General features: G+C 40.5%; 1 protein-coding gene across 3 annotated transcripts in view; it reads left to right on the top strand.

The window, feature by feature from the left end:
- The window catches only part of wwp2 (WW domain containing E3 ubiquitin protein ligase 2), a 51,702-nt gene that overhangs the window by 16,236 nt on the left and 19,342 nt on the right, over window positions 1–16,124 (top strand). For all 3 annotated transcript variants that reach the window (XM_046393539.1, XM_046393538.1, XM_046393537.1), the window contains 4 exons: window positions 511–674; window positions 1,261–1,504; window positions 3,221–3,310; window positions 11,236–11,410. In XM_046393539.1, coding sequence (XP_046249495.1) covers window positions 511–674; window positions 1,261–1,504; window positions 3,221–3,310; window positions 11,236–11,410 — 673 coding nt within the window. The remainder of the gene's footprint in view (window positions 1–510; window positions 675–1,260; window positions 1,505–3,220; window positions 3,311–11,235; window positions 11,411–16,124) is intronic.

Raw genomic sequence — 16,124 nt, 5'->3', positions numbered from 1 at the left:
CTTATTGTGGCGAATAAACAACCGATCTCAGCCCTGAATCTGGATCCCTGTTGATGCCTGCCCAAGCTTGGCCTCAGCATTCCTCAGTCCTGTGGAGGGAAAGCCAACGTGTTTGTTTGAAAGTTCTTGTCGGAAAAGCAAAGTTATATTTAGTGTCAGGAAAATATGAGGGTGTTCAGAGAGGAAAAGTAGCCGACACCGACGCTTCTTTGTGTGTGCGTTTTTGCCCATGTACACGCTCATACATGTGCCAGGTCTCTTCCCCCAAGTCAGGAAAAACAATAGGTCTAATTATAAGTCGTCAGAGCAAAGCTGTGGGGTGAGGAAGCAGACATGAATCAAAGAACGAGTAAGACGCACATCTTCTTCCATCCAGTAAGTGCAAACGTTGATATTTCTTTGTCCTCTTTCTCCTCTGTCTCATCTTCTCCTTCATCGTCTTTTCTTTCACTTTCTCATCTCACCTTCTCTTCATCCCATTCTCTCCCCGTGTGTCTTTGTGCTTCTCAGGAGTAACAGGCACTCAGTGGGCGGTTCGCAGGGCGACTCCCCAGGGTGCTCCAGAGGTGGCTCTCTGACTAACGGGGAGCTGAATGAGGAGCAGAGCCCCGCGTCAGGCTCATCTGGTCGCCGTCAGTCCTCCAAGAGTCACAGCAGCCCTGGAAGCAGTGCAGGTATACGAAAAGTCAACTGACCTTGTTACATACAGACCTGGTTTTAACAGAACTTTCACATTAACAGAAAGTATGAACACTGACTAGACTTATGCTAAGGTTACCTGTCCATGTTACCTCAAAAAGATTATTACCCTGTTATTACCCTGATTATAGAACCTGAATTCATGCAGACTGTGTTTGCACAAACTGCATAATATCTATTGCAGCTCAGTGTAATGCCTTCCTACATTAACAAGTACTGGTACTGGTGACTCTAATATTGTGAATTACTATGAAGTGAATCTGAGAAAATGAAAACATAGATGTCTTCAGTCTTCAGTTTGCAGAGCTGATGTCTGTGTTTTGGTTTGTCCTCTGGGTTGATTTTTACAGCTCACTAGAATGTACGAGTGTTTAGCAGCCAACTTGGATGCCCCAGATATCAGACCTCCTCAGTAGCACATGAATGCAGTGGATGAGTTATGAATAAAAAATATCAGTTTAGTACTAGGAGTAGTTTCTTTAGTTTAGTAGTTTCTTTTGTTTTGTTACTTTTGCGCAGTGTTGCTGACATGATAAGTCACCCTCTCATGTCTTCTCTCAGACAAAGTAGAACTGACCTCTAACGGACTGGAGAATAGTCGCTGGGGTGTGTCCCGTCACACACCTCCTCCGTCCTCTCCGTCTGGTCGATCCCCAGCTGCCAGCAGCAGCAGCAGCAGCCCCTCTCCAGGTCAGGACGCCCTGGGTCTGGCTGCACCATCGGAACCTGGCTCCAACACCACATCTGGCGCCGAACAGACCAGCAGCAGCACCACAGAGTCTGCTACAGACTCGCTTCCGGCAGGGTAAGGGTCATGCAGAGATAAAGTGCATCAGAACATCTCCCATTCCATTTGCAATCTGAAGTAGTGCAGATTTCCTTAATAACTTCTAGTATGATAGCTAAATATAAATATAAAAGAAAAAAAGATTTGATCGCCAACTAAAGCACATGTAAACCCCTCAAGGCAATGAAAAGCAAAGATGAAAAGCACTAAATGTGTTGAAGGGCTCCTGTTTGTTCATTGCAAATAAAATATTATTACATCGTACACACAGTAATCATTTCTTTTTACATTAGAGGAGCTAATGAATGATGCACGAAACCCTGTCGGATGTAAATTGAACACGGCTGAAACAAGAAAGAATATTGATCTGGTGTTTTGTAAACTCGTAAACTTTTCCCCAACCTTTCAAAACATTTCTTCAAAAACATTTTTCCTCTTAATTTACAGTTTAGAGATAAATTGTAGAACATGTTTTTGTAAGGTTTATTTAAATTGTGAAAATGATCCATACCACATTAACCGAGTTTTCATAAAGGTGACACCATAGCATTCATATACAGTACATTTTAACACTCCTAACATGCATTATTAATCTCTTGTGCAGTAGGTGCTGCAGCTGTGGAACCTTGACAAGCATGTAGTCTCAAGTAGACATCAGAGGTCATTAATTTTTTAGCTTTAAGTGCAAGAAACTAATCTACTCTCAATTTTAATTTCCTTTGCTCTGCTCATGACTGCGTACAGTAATAAAAATGGAGCCTTCTTGCTATATTGCTGCTTGCAGCTATAAAAGACTGCACTTATTGCTTTTTTTAAATGATATATTTCCATAGCAACAGTCAGCCTCAAATTTAACTTTGGAAGTCAGAATAAATCAATCAGTGATCAAGACATTAAATAGCAGTAATATCCAGTTTCAGTCAAAATAGAGTTAAGATTTGTTTCCCAGAGATTGCTTATAGGCAGAAGACTTGTTGAATCATTACAACAGGAATAGCACAATTGGAACTAATGGCATTGCTTTGTATTATTGTTATTCTGACAATTGTGTCGGTGCTCCATGCTGATAGTCTTGCTGGCACCATAGGAGGTTCTTTAAGGCCCAGCTGTATGGTTATTAAATACATGTGTGCTTTATCTTAAATGTCATGACAAATGCTAAATGAGCTCAGTGTGAGATGACAAAAATGGATGCAATTGCAATTTATTACCTTTAACTTGTAATTCTAATACTATAATACCACACTTTCTCATGTGTTACCGATACAGTTCTGAGTGTGTAGGATAGTAAATGTGAAGAAAGCTCCTTGGTCCACTGATGTGTTGTTGCTTTCTTGACTGTCTCGTCTGTGTTTGTCTCTCTTAGTTCAGGTCAGATGAGCTTTATTGACCTGAAATACAATAGCATGTGTAGGCAAAACAAAGCACAAGGATATGTCGCTGCAAACACAGATGTCCCATTTTTAGTAAATATTTGCAAGGACTAAACAACGTAGGATAGCAGATCGTTTAGAGAGCTAGTGTTTCCTCTGGGTTCAAAGCATCAGTACCGATCTGTGTGTTTTCACATGCTGTTGCACAGTCCCTTTCTTCTCCAACTGATCTATGTGTATCAGGGAGGTTTGTTTGTTTTAGTTACATTAATTATGTGCTGGTAATATTTTTGTAATGTGTGAATTGTATAAGCAAATGCAGTGTTTGTCTCTTTCTGTGTGTGTGTGTGTGTGCGCGCAGCTGGGAGCAGAGGGTGTTGCCTCATGGGAGAGTGTACTATGTCGACCACAACACCAAAACCACAACCTGGGAGAGACCACTGCCACCGGGGTATGCCTGTCACATTTTTATATGTGTTTTCTGAGTGTAGAGTGCCAAGATGAACTCAGTGATGTTTATTTTTGAGAAAAGAAACCTCTTTCAGCCGCTTCAGTGCAAAGTGCTTATATTTCAGAGACTCATTTTGGACAAAACCTCAGATACAGTTTTTCCTTTTAATCTCCTGCGGGAGACTCTGGTTTCACAACGTTGTGCAACAAACAAACAAGCAAACAAACATTGTGATTGGGTTCAGATGAAGTGCATTCTGTTTAGTGCAGAATTTAAAGTCCTCTAAGGTAAACCTGTGATGTTTGACCTGACTGGACCTGACTAACTTTTACCCTTAGTGCAAATCTGGTTGTTGAACATGAGGCAGTTCATATGATAAAAACCTCTTCAAAAATGACCGGTAGTCTATTGAACACATGAAGTAACTGAGAGTAGACAGTAGACAGTACAGCAGCATGAGGACTAAAGAAGTTATTATTGAACCACATTTTGTAAATCACTGGTGTTACAAGCCTTGTTCGCATCCAATTTGTAGCCCCTGCCTGGAGAAAATATGAAAGAAATACATGTTAGAGCTAACAAGCCAGCCTACGAAGATAACGTTGTACTGTGGCTATTTTTGATCTGCCTCCTATACCAGCAGTACGAACTGATTTGCTTAAATGTAGCATGTAGTATGCTACCAAAGCCAAATCCTCACTATGACAAAAATGATGGATGTCATGCTGACTAGATTTGAAATATTGGCACAAAAATGATCAAAAACTTTCCACAACGCATTAAGAATTGAGGACCTCCGTAAGAGGAGACCCAACTGCACAACTACAATTGTTGGTGTAGCAAGCTCACCAGTCACACAGTCAATCTGACAGGAAAAATGGAAAAGAAAAGATGCTACTGTTGCTTTTTCTCTATACGTTACATTTATGACATATTTTATTGAAATCATGTACATACTGCTAAGTTTGAAAATGTTCACAATATGATCAAACCGGTACGGGCATTGACACGAGCAAAAATCCTGTCAAGTCGTGAAAATCCACATTCATAACTTGTTTCTTCTAGAGCATAAATAGTTGTGGTAAACACCTTAGCCTGCCCTGGGGTACTTCCGCAAAGTAAATCGTTTTAACCGTTTCATATTATTACTGCCATAATATTACTACTACATTTGTTGGTTGCAAGTATTAAACCATCCCAAATAGTGTGCTCGTGTCTGTCCTTCGGTTATTGCTTTGAGATGACGTGTTTGGTTTGTATTTACAACACCAACAAATGGTTCTCTGTCTCTGTCTCTCTGTCAGATAAGAACAGAGAGTGCAGTGATGTTAAACCTGCACTTAATGAGGACAATTTTTTTTTACATGGACAAACAGAGGTTTGAGAGAATCTACATGTGTACGCTGTTGAAGCTTGGTTCATTCGCTCAGCTCGTGGCACATGGTTTCACATGCTTGGTGATTGGAGGAAAATTCAAACAGCTCCTTGGCAAACACGCTAGCCAGCCAGGAACTTATAGGCTTATAGTTAGTCACTATAGCTCTCCTCTGCTCAAGTTCACAGTTCATTTAAAAAACATATTTGTACCTTTGTCTCATAGCGACCATTTCTCTTGCTCTATATGCTGCGGCGGACGAGTTTAAATAAAAGTTAGTGGTGAGGCACAGCTAACCAGCCTTCATTTTGGATTCTCCAGCTTTCCATTCTCTCAAAGGTCAGAGCTCTGCTAACAAATGATCTGATCAATTCCTGTGAAATGATTTGAATTTGCCTCCAAATGTTGCTTTTGTAAATGTTGGTGTGACCAGGCCCTGCAGATGAACTACAGAACTGTGAGAACCAGAAAATGTTCATGATCCAGTCTGGTCAGCGTCCAGTCCAGCCCTTCTTTTTCTCGTATGTTTGTTTTAAGAACAACTCTCTCAGTTATAACTACACACACTGTAATTGGTCCTAAATCACTCACTTTGATTGTAGATTGTAGTGTTTGTATACTAAGCCATCATAATAAGGATATGGTTTTCTCCCTCTCTTTGTGTTCAGCATTACCAGAGCAGAGTACCCATGCCAGAGTCCAGCCCTTTTACGACATTTTCACTTGCACCAATTATTTGTAGATTTTCAGTGTGTAACTGGGTGACAGAGAGAAAGAGAGGCTGTTTTTTGGGAAAGGTCACCCCCACCTCCCACCTCCACCCCAATCTCAGTTTTTCCATGCAAGGAACGAGAGCGTGGGGGCCCAGAGAACAAAAGTCCTTTCTTAGTGCCATATGTACTTCCATCCACCACTGTGTTGGCTGCTGGCCACCGTGGCCCTTCAGAGGATCAATTAGCAAACTAATACCGGCCTGGTGCTCCAGATGCACACACCAGGAACTGTTTAGAAGTTTGGGGGGGCAGGGTGGGGTGAGTTAAGCAATCGAGGTTTTGGAAGATGAAATAATGAAAGCCATCCGAAGCCAGGCCGAGGAGAGCTTCTGAGTCATGCTGTTCTTTATCAGGTATAATGCAGAGTTTGTTACTAGTGATGCATCACAAGTTCAACCACTCTGGAAAGTTGCTCATGTTGATAACACGCTTTCTTTTAGTCTAGCAGTAAGAGGACCTCTTTAATTAGATCTGACACCGTGTTTACATAAAGCCGCACTCGCCAGCCACAATGTTAGAAGTCCTTTTCATGATTTTTGGACAATGTTATTTGGACAAAGTTAAACAACAGAAACAAGATTGTAAAGCAACATTTTGTATTTATATTCAACATTGCATATTCACAATGGGAGCAGCTGTACCAAACCGAAATGCAGTAGTAACTTCAACAAACATCTGAGGTCAAACGGTCTTCTAAAGAACAGAGCTCTTGCTTATTTAATCAAAGCTGTGATCAGTACATCAATCAAGACAGCAGTGGCTTTCTTCATGGCAGTGTGTGTTAACGTGGCCGTGCTGCTGTGTAACAGTCTTTTTCTTTTTCATGTTTGATGCTGACACAATCCACCGAGGAATATCACAAGATGTTCTGCAGTCGGAATGAAAAATGAAACTTTACACAACCCAAAAAAGGCACAAAAAAATCAAATCACATAGTAAGCTATTCACTGTGTTTCTTCACTGCAGTACACTGTGAAGTACTTTGATTTTCACAGAATTTTATTAACAGTTAATATGAAATAATGGGGTCTGAGTCACAAACTGGCAAATGTTGAACTGCAACTGAATAGAAATGTTTCACTCTGGAAATATCTGAATTCACATTTTAATAAAAAACAGCACTTAACTATAAAAAATAATGTTTGTTTCTGACTGGAGGAAAGCTGTCAATGAATGAAATGAGTTTAATTCCTGTTCAACTTACAAGCTGTTAAACAAAATGACAGCTTTGTTTTTGTTAAGTGGCAGTGGTACATGGCTGATCATGACAATAAACTCACCCGGTGAAGTGAGAAATAATCAGATTGATAAGTGATAAGGTTCTGCTTCACTCTATTATTGTTATTGTTCTTCTCTGTGTTGATTGTCCCCCATGTTTTTTTATGTCTCCTCGCCAGCAACCGCAAAATTGCACACAAATGTCTAACAGGATAAAACGATGAAGTGATGACATTTATACCCCAAAAGTCAATGGTCAGCTTCACTGTGACATAATGTTTTCCGTCCATTAATCAACAGCACAATGCAGCAACAGGACCAATTGTGACCATATTTCACGCGGTCACATTCTGAATTGCTGACACTAATCTTGGGTGTTTACCTTCAAACTGTGCTGAATGTATAGATCTTCTGTGCTGTTCGGCTGACGATGTGTGTGAAGCTTCCGCATTTTAGAATTTGTTTCTTTGTAACAACATCCATATTTTAAGCATTGTAGTCCAGTCATTGTAGATTTTTTGTATCAGTTATTTGTCCCGCCACTATTTGATCAACATGATGACTTTGAGCTGCTGAGCAGATTGCTTATTTTGATTTGATTTGATTTGGTCACCACGTGTCAGTTTTCATCCCAATAGAGAATGGGAGAAAGAAGCTAAGAGCTCACAGTGATTGCTGTCAGCCAGCAGAGATGAACAAAGCCAAAATTATACTTTCTTCAGCCGTAAGTCGGGTCTGCTATGGTTTGTGTGCCACAAATTTCGCTTCTTTTACACTACAACAAGTTATGGAATATGTCTGCACATGAGTGAAATGTGTCCCTCAAGTGGACTCTAGAAAGCTTTATAAATACAGGTAGTACTCATCGGTGGTGTCTACAGCTGTCTGTGTACCGTGTGATTGGGAGTATATTCGGCCAGTAATGAGTGATCAGAGGTCCACTGTAGAATCTTAATCTGTACTGTTCATGATGAGAAGACTGTGCACTTGTAATTCCAATAAATACACAGGGTAGATAATTGATGACATGGCCAGTATGGAGAGTTAAAATCAGCTAGTAGATCTAAGTAGAGACTCTCAGACAGGCCATTGTGGGCTCTGGGATTTTCCCTGGCTCCAGTAAATAACTAGCTAGTGCTAATATCAGAGAGGGAACAGTGTTTTTCCTGCCCTTTTAAAGAAAGCTCAAGAGGCACAGTGGTCAGAGAGACTGTACCTCAACCTAATAACTTCCTGTGTTTGCAATCATCCACTCTGCTGAGGCGTCCTTGAGCAAGATACTTATACCTACTAGCTCCTGGGCTGCTGTCGTGTAGCTGTGCCTGACTTGTGAACCACAGGGGAAAAGAGATTTTCCCTTCAGAAGACAACAAAGTATCATTGTTATTCAAATCCTTACATCAGCTCATCTGGTTATCTGTTGTTTGTGAGCTAGCTGAAATCTTCAGGATGATAATGGGGACCATGTGGCCTCATTTCTAAGTGAGATACTAATGCTGAATATGTCAGCATTCTGCTAAAATTTTCTGCGCAAATGTGAGTTTTAGACCCTGAAAAATATCATTTACTGTCCACATATACAATACAGTTAGTGAGAACATTTTTTGGCTTGCCAGAATGTTATTCAATGTTTTTCAATTGAAAATTTATCTTGTTTATCTGGATCATAGGGTTTGTCCTTTGTCACCGAGACTGTTAGTTGTTGTTTTTGAGACTTTTTAGATACTCGATGAATGAAATAACCTAAAGCTGCCATCTCACATTAGTACCATAATGAATAACTTCTTTCTTCACTCTCTGACACTTGCTGACCTGATTTGCACTATGGATTTCTCTTGATTTGGACATCCTTGGAAACATTTGGGAGAATGTAAATACACCTCTCAACAAAATATTTAACAAACTTCTAGTCATTTTTATACATTTGAATGTGCAAATGGTCCATATTGTATCTTTAAGATTTCATTTCTAGCTTCTAGGTTTAGAGAGACGTGTTAACAACAAAAGGATGAGTTCGGTTATATTCTGTATTTCTCAACACATGAATACACTCAAACAATGAACTGACAGTACTACCAGGTGGTGTATGTGTATCCCAAGTACCTTATTTCTCCTGAAATTCTGGACTCTCTGGGCCCTTTTGCACACAACAGTAGGGCATACTAGAAGTGATTTACTTTTCTCTTGATAACATGATGGAGATGTCACAAAGTGCAGCAAGTGTGGAAAATTGAGAAAGACATTGTCTATAAGTTCTCTACAAGACTTAGTGTACAATAGTACCTTTCTCCGTCTCTGCGGAGTACCCATTACGTCTACCCTGGTGGTTTTAGGGTTGATTTTAAAATTTCACTTTTCACCTTTCAAAGACCACAAGTGTCTGGCCCCAAGCTACATATCAAGCTATGTATCTGGGTGATCCTAAATCCAGACTAAGAAGCAAATTTGACAGAGCTTTTGTCACTTTTGTCCGTTGTGTGACCCCTCTATCTTACCTTTGCACACCATTGGTTTTATTGTTTTTAATTGTTATTGTTATGTTTCATTATTTTGTGCTATGTTTTATTGGTTAGTTTATTGATGGTGCTGTTGTTCTTATTGTTTTCATGATTATCACTTTTATTTAAAGCCTCTGGTCCTCCTTGTATTGGAAAGGTGCTCCATGAATAAGTTTATTATTATAATTACTGCTAATCTCTGTGACAAATATAGCTTGCCACCTTTTGCTCCTTTTCAATAAAGACTACCTGGTGCTTCACCAGTTCGACCGGCGGCAGGAGGAAATGTTGGGTTTGCATTAGCTGTTGCTGAAGGAGAGGCACCACTAAACATGGAACAGGGATACTTGCTTGCTTTGTTTCCTGTGAATCCCCTGTGTGTGGGTACACCGTTTAAATCTCATACCGGAAAGGCTGACGGTGGCAATAACAAGGGAAAACTGTAACATGGAGGTGTAGTTAAAGGATTTAAATATACTGAGCTGCTATTGCTGAATAAATACCAACCATTAATGTTGTTGGAAATGGGGTGGGGCATGTATTCATCCATAGAAAGTTGTCTGAGCATGTAGGCCTCACCAGATGCCCTGTTTCACATCTTTCATGCAGTTCTCCTCCTGCACACTGAATGCACACTGACTGTGTGTGTGAGTTTGCATTAATAGCTTTGGTCCAACAAAGGTGGGTCTATTTAGAGGTCTTGGACCACTGGGAGGACCCAGCTAGCAAAAAGCTGATGGTTTTACAGTATTACTGATTATACTGAAAGTGTGTGAAGGTGAGACGATTTTGTCTGTGTGTTTGTACCTTTGTGTAAGTCTCATGTTCTAGTGTATACTTAATTTAGTATCATAGAGCTTTCAGAAATTTGCTCCAAACAGGCAGCATCTGGCAATTTTGAATGTTTAAGAGTTTGACTGATTAAAATGCACTGTATAGACACATTAACTGCAGTGGCTGGTGTTTTATATTCAGACTGTTGGACCACTTTACTTCAGAGGAAGAAGGTGTCACAGATACAGTCCTCCACCTAGTTATGAAAGGCCATGGACATCGGGGCTACAGTAGAAAGGCTGTAATGATCTACATGAGTGTTTATTCATTTTTGCGTGTATGTGTGTGCATTTCTCAAGTCCGTTGGTATCTGCGCTGTGTGCTTTTTGTTAACATACGGAAGTCGACGCTGTTTTCTCTTCCAAATTCTGGAGCGCTGAAGTCAGAGATATGAGAATAGCAGCCGAATGAGCCTGGGGAACTGGTCTGTGTGTGTGGAGTTCTGTTAATGCGTATGTGTGTGTTTCTGTGGAACATCTAGACAGAACATCTCAGTTCATGTCTGAGACCACCCCATCTCAGAGGGGGAGAACAGGATATACATAGAGCTTCAAGTGACGCCACTGGCAGGCACTGACACACCACAGCTCATGGTTATTGTCACTCAGAAACCTGGCGTCTCCCATTGTTTTCCCCCTTCTTCATAATTGAGCGCTGGCATTGCATTTAAAGTGACTACACTGTTTGATGTCTGAGGCAGTTCCAAACCCATGATTGGAAAAAAAATATAAAAAATAAAAATACTGGGGTCCTGCCATGTGAATATCCACTAACCTTACTCTGTCCCTGGATCACTGCTTTGCAGAGCAACTTTACTGCCGGGCACTGATCACATGAAGGTGGTTACTGGTGACATTTAAAGTCAGGAAGAGTGTTAAAAAACGTTATGTCATTGTACTCACCTGATGTACGGTCTATCGGGGATAGCATCCCTCCCCCCATTTTTCCTTTTCCCTGTCTTTCCTGCTTCATCCCCTGCTTCAGCTTTACTTCTCCTCCCTCCCCTGCCTTCCCCCTTGTGCTCCTCCAACCCATTTTCTGTCTCACTCTTCTGACTGTTTTCTTTCCTTTTTTGCCTTTGTTTTTCCTTGTCTCTAAACATCCCAGTGCCTTTGCCATCAACAGTGCTGCTTTTTGATACCACCACCCACTCTTGATGTGCTTAATAAAGTTGTTGTTGAAAGCCACAGCCTCTCTTATCCCCCCTTTCTCTGTGCACCCCTTCAGCTGGGAGAAACGAGTGGACCAGCGTGGCCGGTACTACTACGTGGACCACAACACAAGAACCACCACATGGCAGAGGCCCACGGCCGAGTCTGTGCGCAACTACCAGCAGTGGCAGAGCCAGCGCAGCCAGCTGCAGGGCGCCATGCACCAGTTCAGCCAGCGCTTCCTCTACCAGGTACTCCAGGCTGTCACTGGCCAACAGTTTTTTTTTTGTTCCTCAGCCCATGTAGTAATATACTTTATACAGTCCTGACTTGGACAAAGTGTTGAACCCCAGCTTTTTGAGGATGCCCCTTTTATACCCAGTCATGATCCTATCACCTGTTACCAATGAACCTGTGGAATGTTCCAAACAGGTGTTTTCTGACCAGTAAACAATTTTATCAGTCGTTTGTTGCTCCTGTCTCAACTTGCTTCAAATGTGTTGCTGGAATCAAATTCAGAACAAGCAGATATTTACAAAAATCAATGACGTTGGTGAGGTAAAACATTAAATATGTTGTCTTTGCGTTGTTTCTAGTTGAGTAGATGCCAAAACGGATTAGCACACAATTATCACATTCTGTTTTATTCATGCTAACTAAGCATCACAAACTTTTTAATCCTGACTGATTTGAGAACAACAGCTTGACACAAACAACAGATAAAAAGAAGCAAAGGATTTCATTTTTTAGAAAAGTTTTAAATTGACATAAATTGATACCTTGTATTTTTGAAGATTGACCCTCAAAAAAACAAGTTTTTTTTGTAGTTTTTCGCTCACAGATTCCTCACAGAACACGGTGTAATACTGAAAATGTCACATCATGGATCCTTGTTTAAATTGGCCGTTCCCACAAATGCACCACAGGAACAAACACATTAATACTTGTTTTGAGTGAGATCAGCGGTGTATCCGACACAGTGAAAGTTTGTGTGTTAGCTAACAATCGCAAGACGGTGGCTTCTGTATGATAGATTAAAGATGTTATTTGAGACTTGTTTATGGTATTTTTCCTGTTGAGTGAGTTGGGGTTCGGCCGTGTCTCTGACAGTCGCTGTGCCCTCAGTGAAGTAGCCAAGGTCAGACTGCAACCAGACAGTAAAGACTTAAGGGACAAAAACAACAGAGCTTTCTCAATGGACCATTATTAAAAACAGCCTTAAAACTCTTATAGGCTTCTATAAAAACACCCCACCCTGCACTGTGTGTGTTTTGTTTGTGTGTATGAGCTAGTGTTTCAGTTCTTATGAAATTTGTGCATGCATTTGTCCTAGTGCACAATTGCGTTTGTCTTTTATGTCTTCCTCAGTATTCAGGCTTGAATTGTTTATTGCTCAGCCCCACGTTATTGAAGTAAGAGCACCTGAACATAAACCCTCATCGGACACCTGTGCTGTTAAACACACAAGCTCCTGAGAAACAGAACTTCTTTGTGAAAAGTTGAACACAAAATGTGAGCAGGTGGTATAGCTGCTAGCTTTTACAGATTTATTGTCCTCTGGCATTTACAATAGCTCTTGGCCGCTGACGATTTTGGATCCTGGTGATAGTATTACTGTTTATAGTTTAATATAGATTTTGGCACCAATATTATTACTATAACTGAAATAGTCTTCTGTTATTGCTGCCCTTTGGAGGAGTAAGTACAGCTCCCATCTTCGTCTAAGACTCTCTAATTATGTGAATATTAAGACCTCAGTAAAAGCAAGATGTAACTTCTTCTGCTCTAGCGATGAGTATCGAACCTCAGTGCCACATGAATATTATTGAAAGTACCAAAGCTGGCGTGAAATGCTTTGTCAGATACTTAGTCATGTTTCGTTGTTGTTTGAGCAACATACTTCTTGTGCACTGTGTTTGAGAAGCTTGGCCTACTTTGTTAAAGCCGAAAACAGGAGCCTTGTAGAAAACAGTGTTTGTATTCCTAAAAGTAGGTTTTGAAAGGCATTATAATGTATCAAAAAAGCATAATTTAGTATCCTTTAGCTCCTTTCCACTGCAGGATTATAATGGATATGCAGTTATCGTTCTCTGTCAGCTTTGTGGAGGAGTTCATGGATCTAAATTTTGGTATCACTCAGGAAAAAAACACATTAAATTGCAAGTTGTAGATACTTTGAAGGATTCAAAAAAAAAAAAAAAAAAAATAGAGAGACAAATGAATATGTCCAGGCCTCCCAGTGCAGCAGATAGACAAATTAAAAAGATGGAAGAGGTTTCTAAAAAAAAAATAATAATGAAATAAAGGATCCCAATGCAAACAATGGACATAGTTAAAGCTTTATAATGGAATATATCCAGGATGTGTGTTTTGTTTCCAGACTGTTGGACCGGAATACATCCAAAATGTCCCTGAAATACAGCGGTGTTGCCAGAAAGAGTCTTGTTCCAAAGCCTCACAAGTTTCCTCAGACTTCAGGTCATGTGGAGTCCCTGGTTACATGTTTTTACATTCCTGTGGTAGAAAGAGGCCATTTAAAAAAATGTAAGGTCAAATCCAACCATATTCCTTTCTGCATATAAGGCATCCAAACACCTTTAACCTTAGTTTTAAAATATCCTGCACTATAATCCTGCACTATATAAAATGTACTTAAGTAATTAGATAAAACATTTTAGCTCAGTATCATCCTCAGAACCTCTTTTTCATATATAGCATTTTGAGACATTTTGCTTAGGGTTTATAGCAGAGATAAATATTTGACTTAACGGCCGTCTTACACTGTATGTAATTGTGTCCAGCGACGTCAGATTTCATGTGTGATGAGTGCAGTTTTTGTTCAAAACGCACATGACCCACCCAGCAGCTAAACAGTGTTCAACTTTTAATAGCAAATTGTAATAATGTCTGATAATGTTGTTATATGAAGGCAAGTCCAGATATTATGGGCAACAGGGTTTGTACCATTGCTCTTCACACACTGTGGTGAACATGAGAGAAGTATTATCAGTAAACTGATGGTATTTCTTGTCCTAATGTTCAGGACTGGATCTCCTTACCATTTCTGATCTGAATGGCCATGATTAAAGTAATCAAGTAATCATCACCTTCTGACCGTTACTCATTTTCTCACTGCTCTCCATTGATTTTTTGCTTTTCTGGGGCTGCCCAAAAAAACCTCTTGATCATGATGACATTCACTGTGAAATGAAAACTGACTGCTGTAATAAAACAGATAATAAATCAGACGAACACTAATAATGCTATTTATCATAAGTAGTAAGTAATGACAGCTATACAGTTTACTGTACAGAAGAAGAATCTGCAACATAAAAAATAAACTTCTGTAATACTATCGGTTGTAATGATAATAATGATAATTTGTTACGTTTTTCTTCATCGAGTTTGAAGTTCCGGTTAAATTTGCTAGTGATTGTTGTGGACGGTGGTGTATGGTTGTCTGTCATAGCAGAGGCATTTGGTTTTTTTTATTCTTTATGTCAACATGTTGGAGGGAACATATTTGAATCTTGGGAATGGATGTGTCCTACCCACTATATGTAATTATAATTACGGCCCTGGTTAGATGTGATGATTGAACAGACAAAATTCAGTCATAGCTGTGTCAGGATTAATTGAGGTATTTCAAAATGATACTACTCACACACTGTGTCGAGTCAGAGACATTCAGGTTTTGTTTAAGCTGGAAACTTTGTCTCTTTCCTTCCTCCTCTGCCCTTGCCCTCCTCATCTCCCTCCTCTCCTGCGGTGTGTGTGAGAAAAGCCAATAGGCAGGTCTGCCCTTCATGTTGATAGTACACTGCTCTGTCTTGGAATGCCCACACTGCTGATAGCCGTGACTATTTATGGCCCCAGTGTGTGTGAACAAGGAAACGAACACAAAATGGCTCATACTGTGACTGTGAGCACAGCCACATGTTCCGCTGCCCGACTGACGCGATCACTTTGTGTGGACGCTCTCTGCAAAATAGTGACTTAAAACAAATGATTTAAAATACTTTGGGACGTCCGTGTCATTTACTGTGACTTTTCAAGTTCCTGTATTGGTGTTTGTGTGGTAGCCACAGTGTGTGTGTGGGAGGATTCCCTACTGTTCAATCACATGCTCCACCTCTGTGTGTGTGTATATGTGATTGTGTGTTTGAGCAGATGTGTTCACAGGGCTGTAATGTTGAGGTCAGGTGCCACATTTCTTTTCTGTCACACATGACAACCAAAGAGGGTCAAGAGGCCCGTCGTCCTCTTAAATGGCCCGTGGAACTGTAGCGGGTGCCTTCGTGAACACACACGCTTACACACGCATATACATACACACACATACAAAGAGGTGAAAGTTGTGCCTGTGCAAACTCATAAACACAAGAACAAAAGTGTGCAAGCATTGAGAGTTTTTATATATTAGTTACAGACGGATACTTGCAGATATAAACTTTTTAGCTGGTCGACAGTGGCTCTCTGTGTGTGTGTGTGTTTTCAGAGTAATTGCATCTCGTTAGAAACCCCAGAGAGCAGCCTCAGAGTCATTAACTACAGTTTCCGCCCCCCCTCGCTTCTTTTCAGTTCTACCAGTCTTCCTTTCCTTTGCCTCCATCTTCTCCTTTAATTCCACCCCTCCCCCCCTCCCACTTTCTCATCTTTCTGTTCCATCTCCAAAATCCCCCCTCCAATCTCAGTTTCCCTCTCAAAATCCCCATTTCTGTATCACACGAAAATAGTTTTATCTTGGCTCATTTCAGATACCTTCCCCCTATTTATTCTTTTTTATTATTATTATTATTTGTATCACTCTCCATTTGCCCCTCTCACCATCCCTCAAATGTCTCCTTCTTCCTACCTCCTTCTTCCACTTTCTGTCTATTTTCACTGGAACAAGGACCCTTAACAGCAGCACCTGAATCAGCCCTGTGTTTTATCACTCCCACGGCTGAACAGAAAACTCACACG

This window comes from Scatophagus argus, chromosome 7 (assembly GCF_020382885.2).
Source record: "Scatophagus argus isolate fScaArg1 chromosome 7, fScaArg1.pri, whole genome shotgun sequence".
NCBI classification, from domain to species: Eukaryota; Metazoa; Chordata; class Actinopteri; family Scatophagidae; genus Scatophagus; species Scatophagus argus.
The sequence above is the reverse complement of the archived record's forward strand: the minus strand, read 5'-3'. Positions and strand labels throughout refer to the sequence as shown.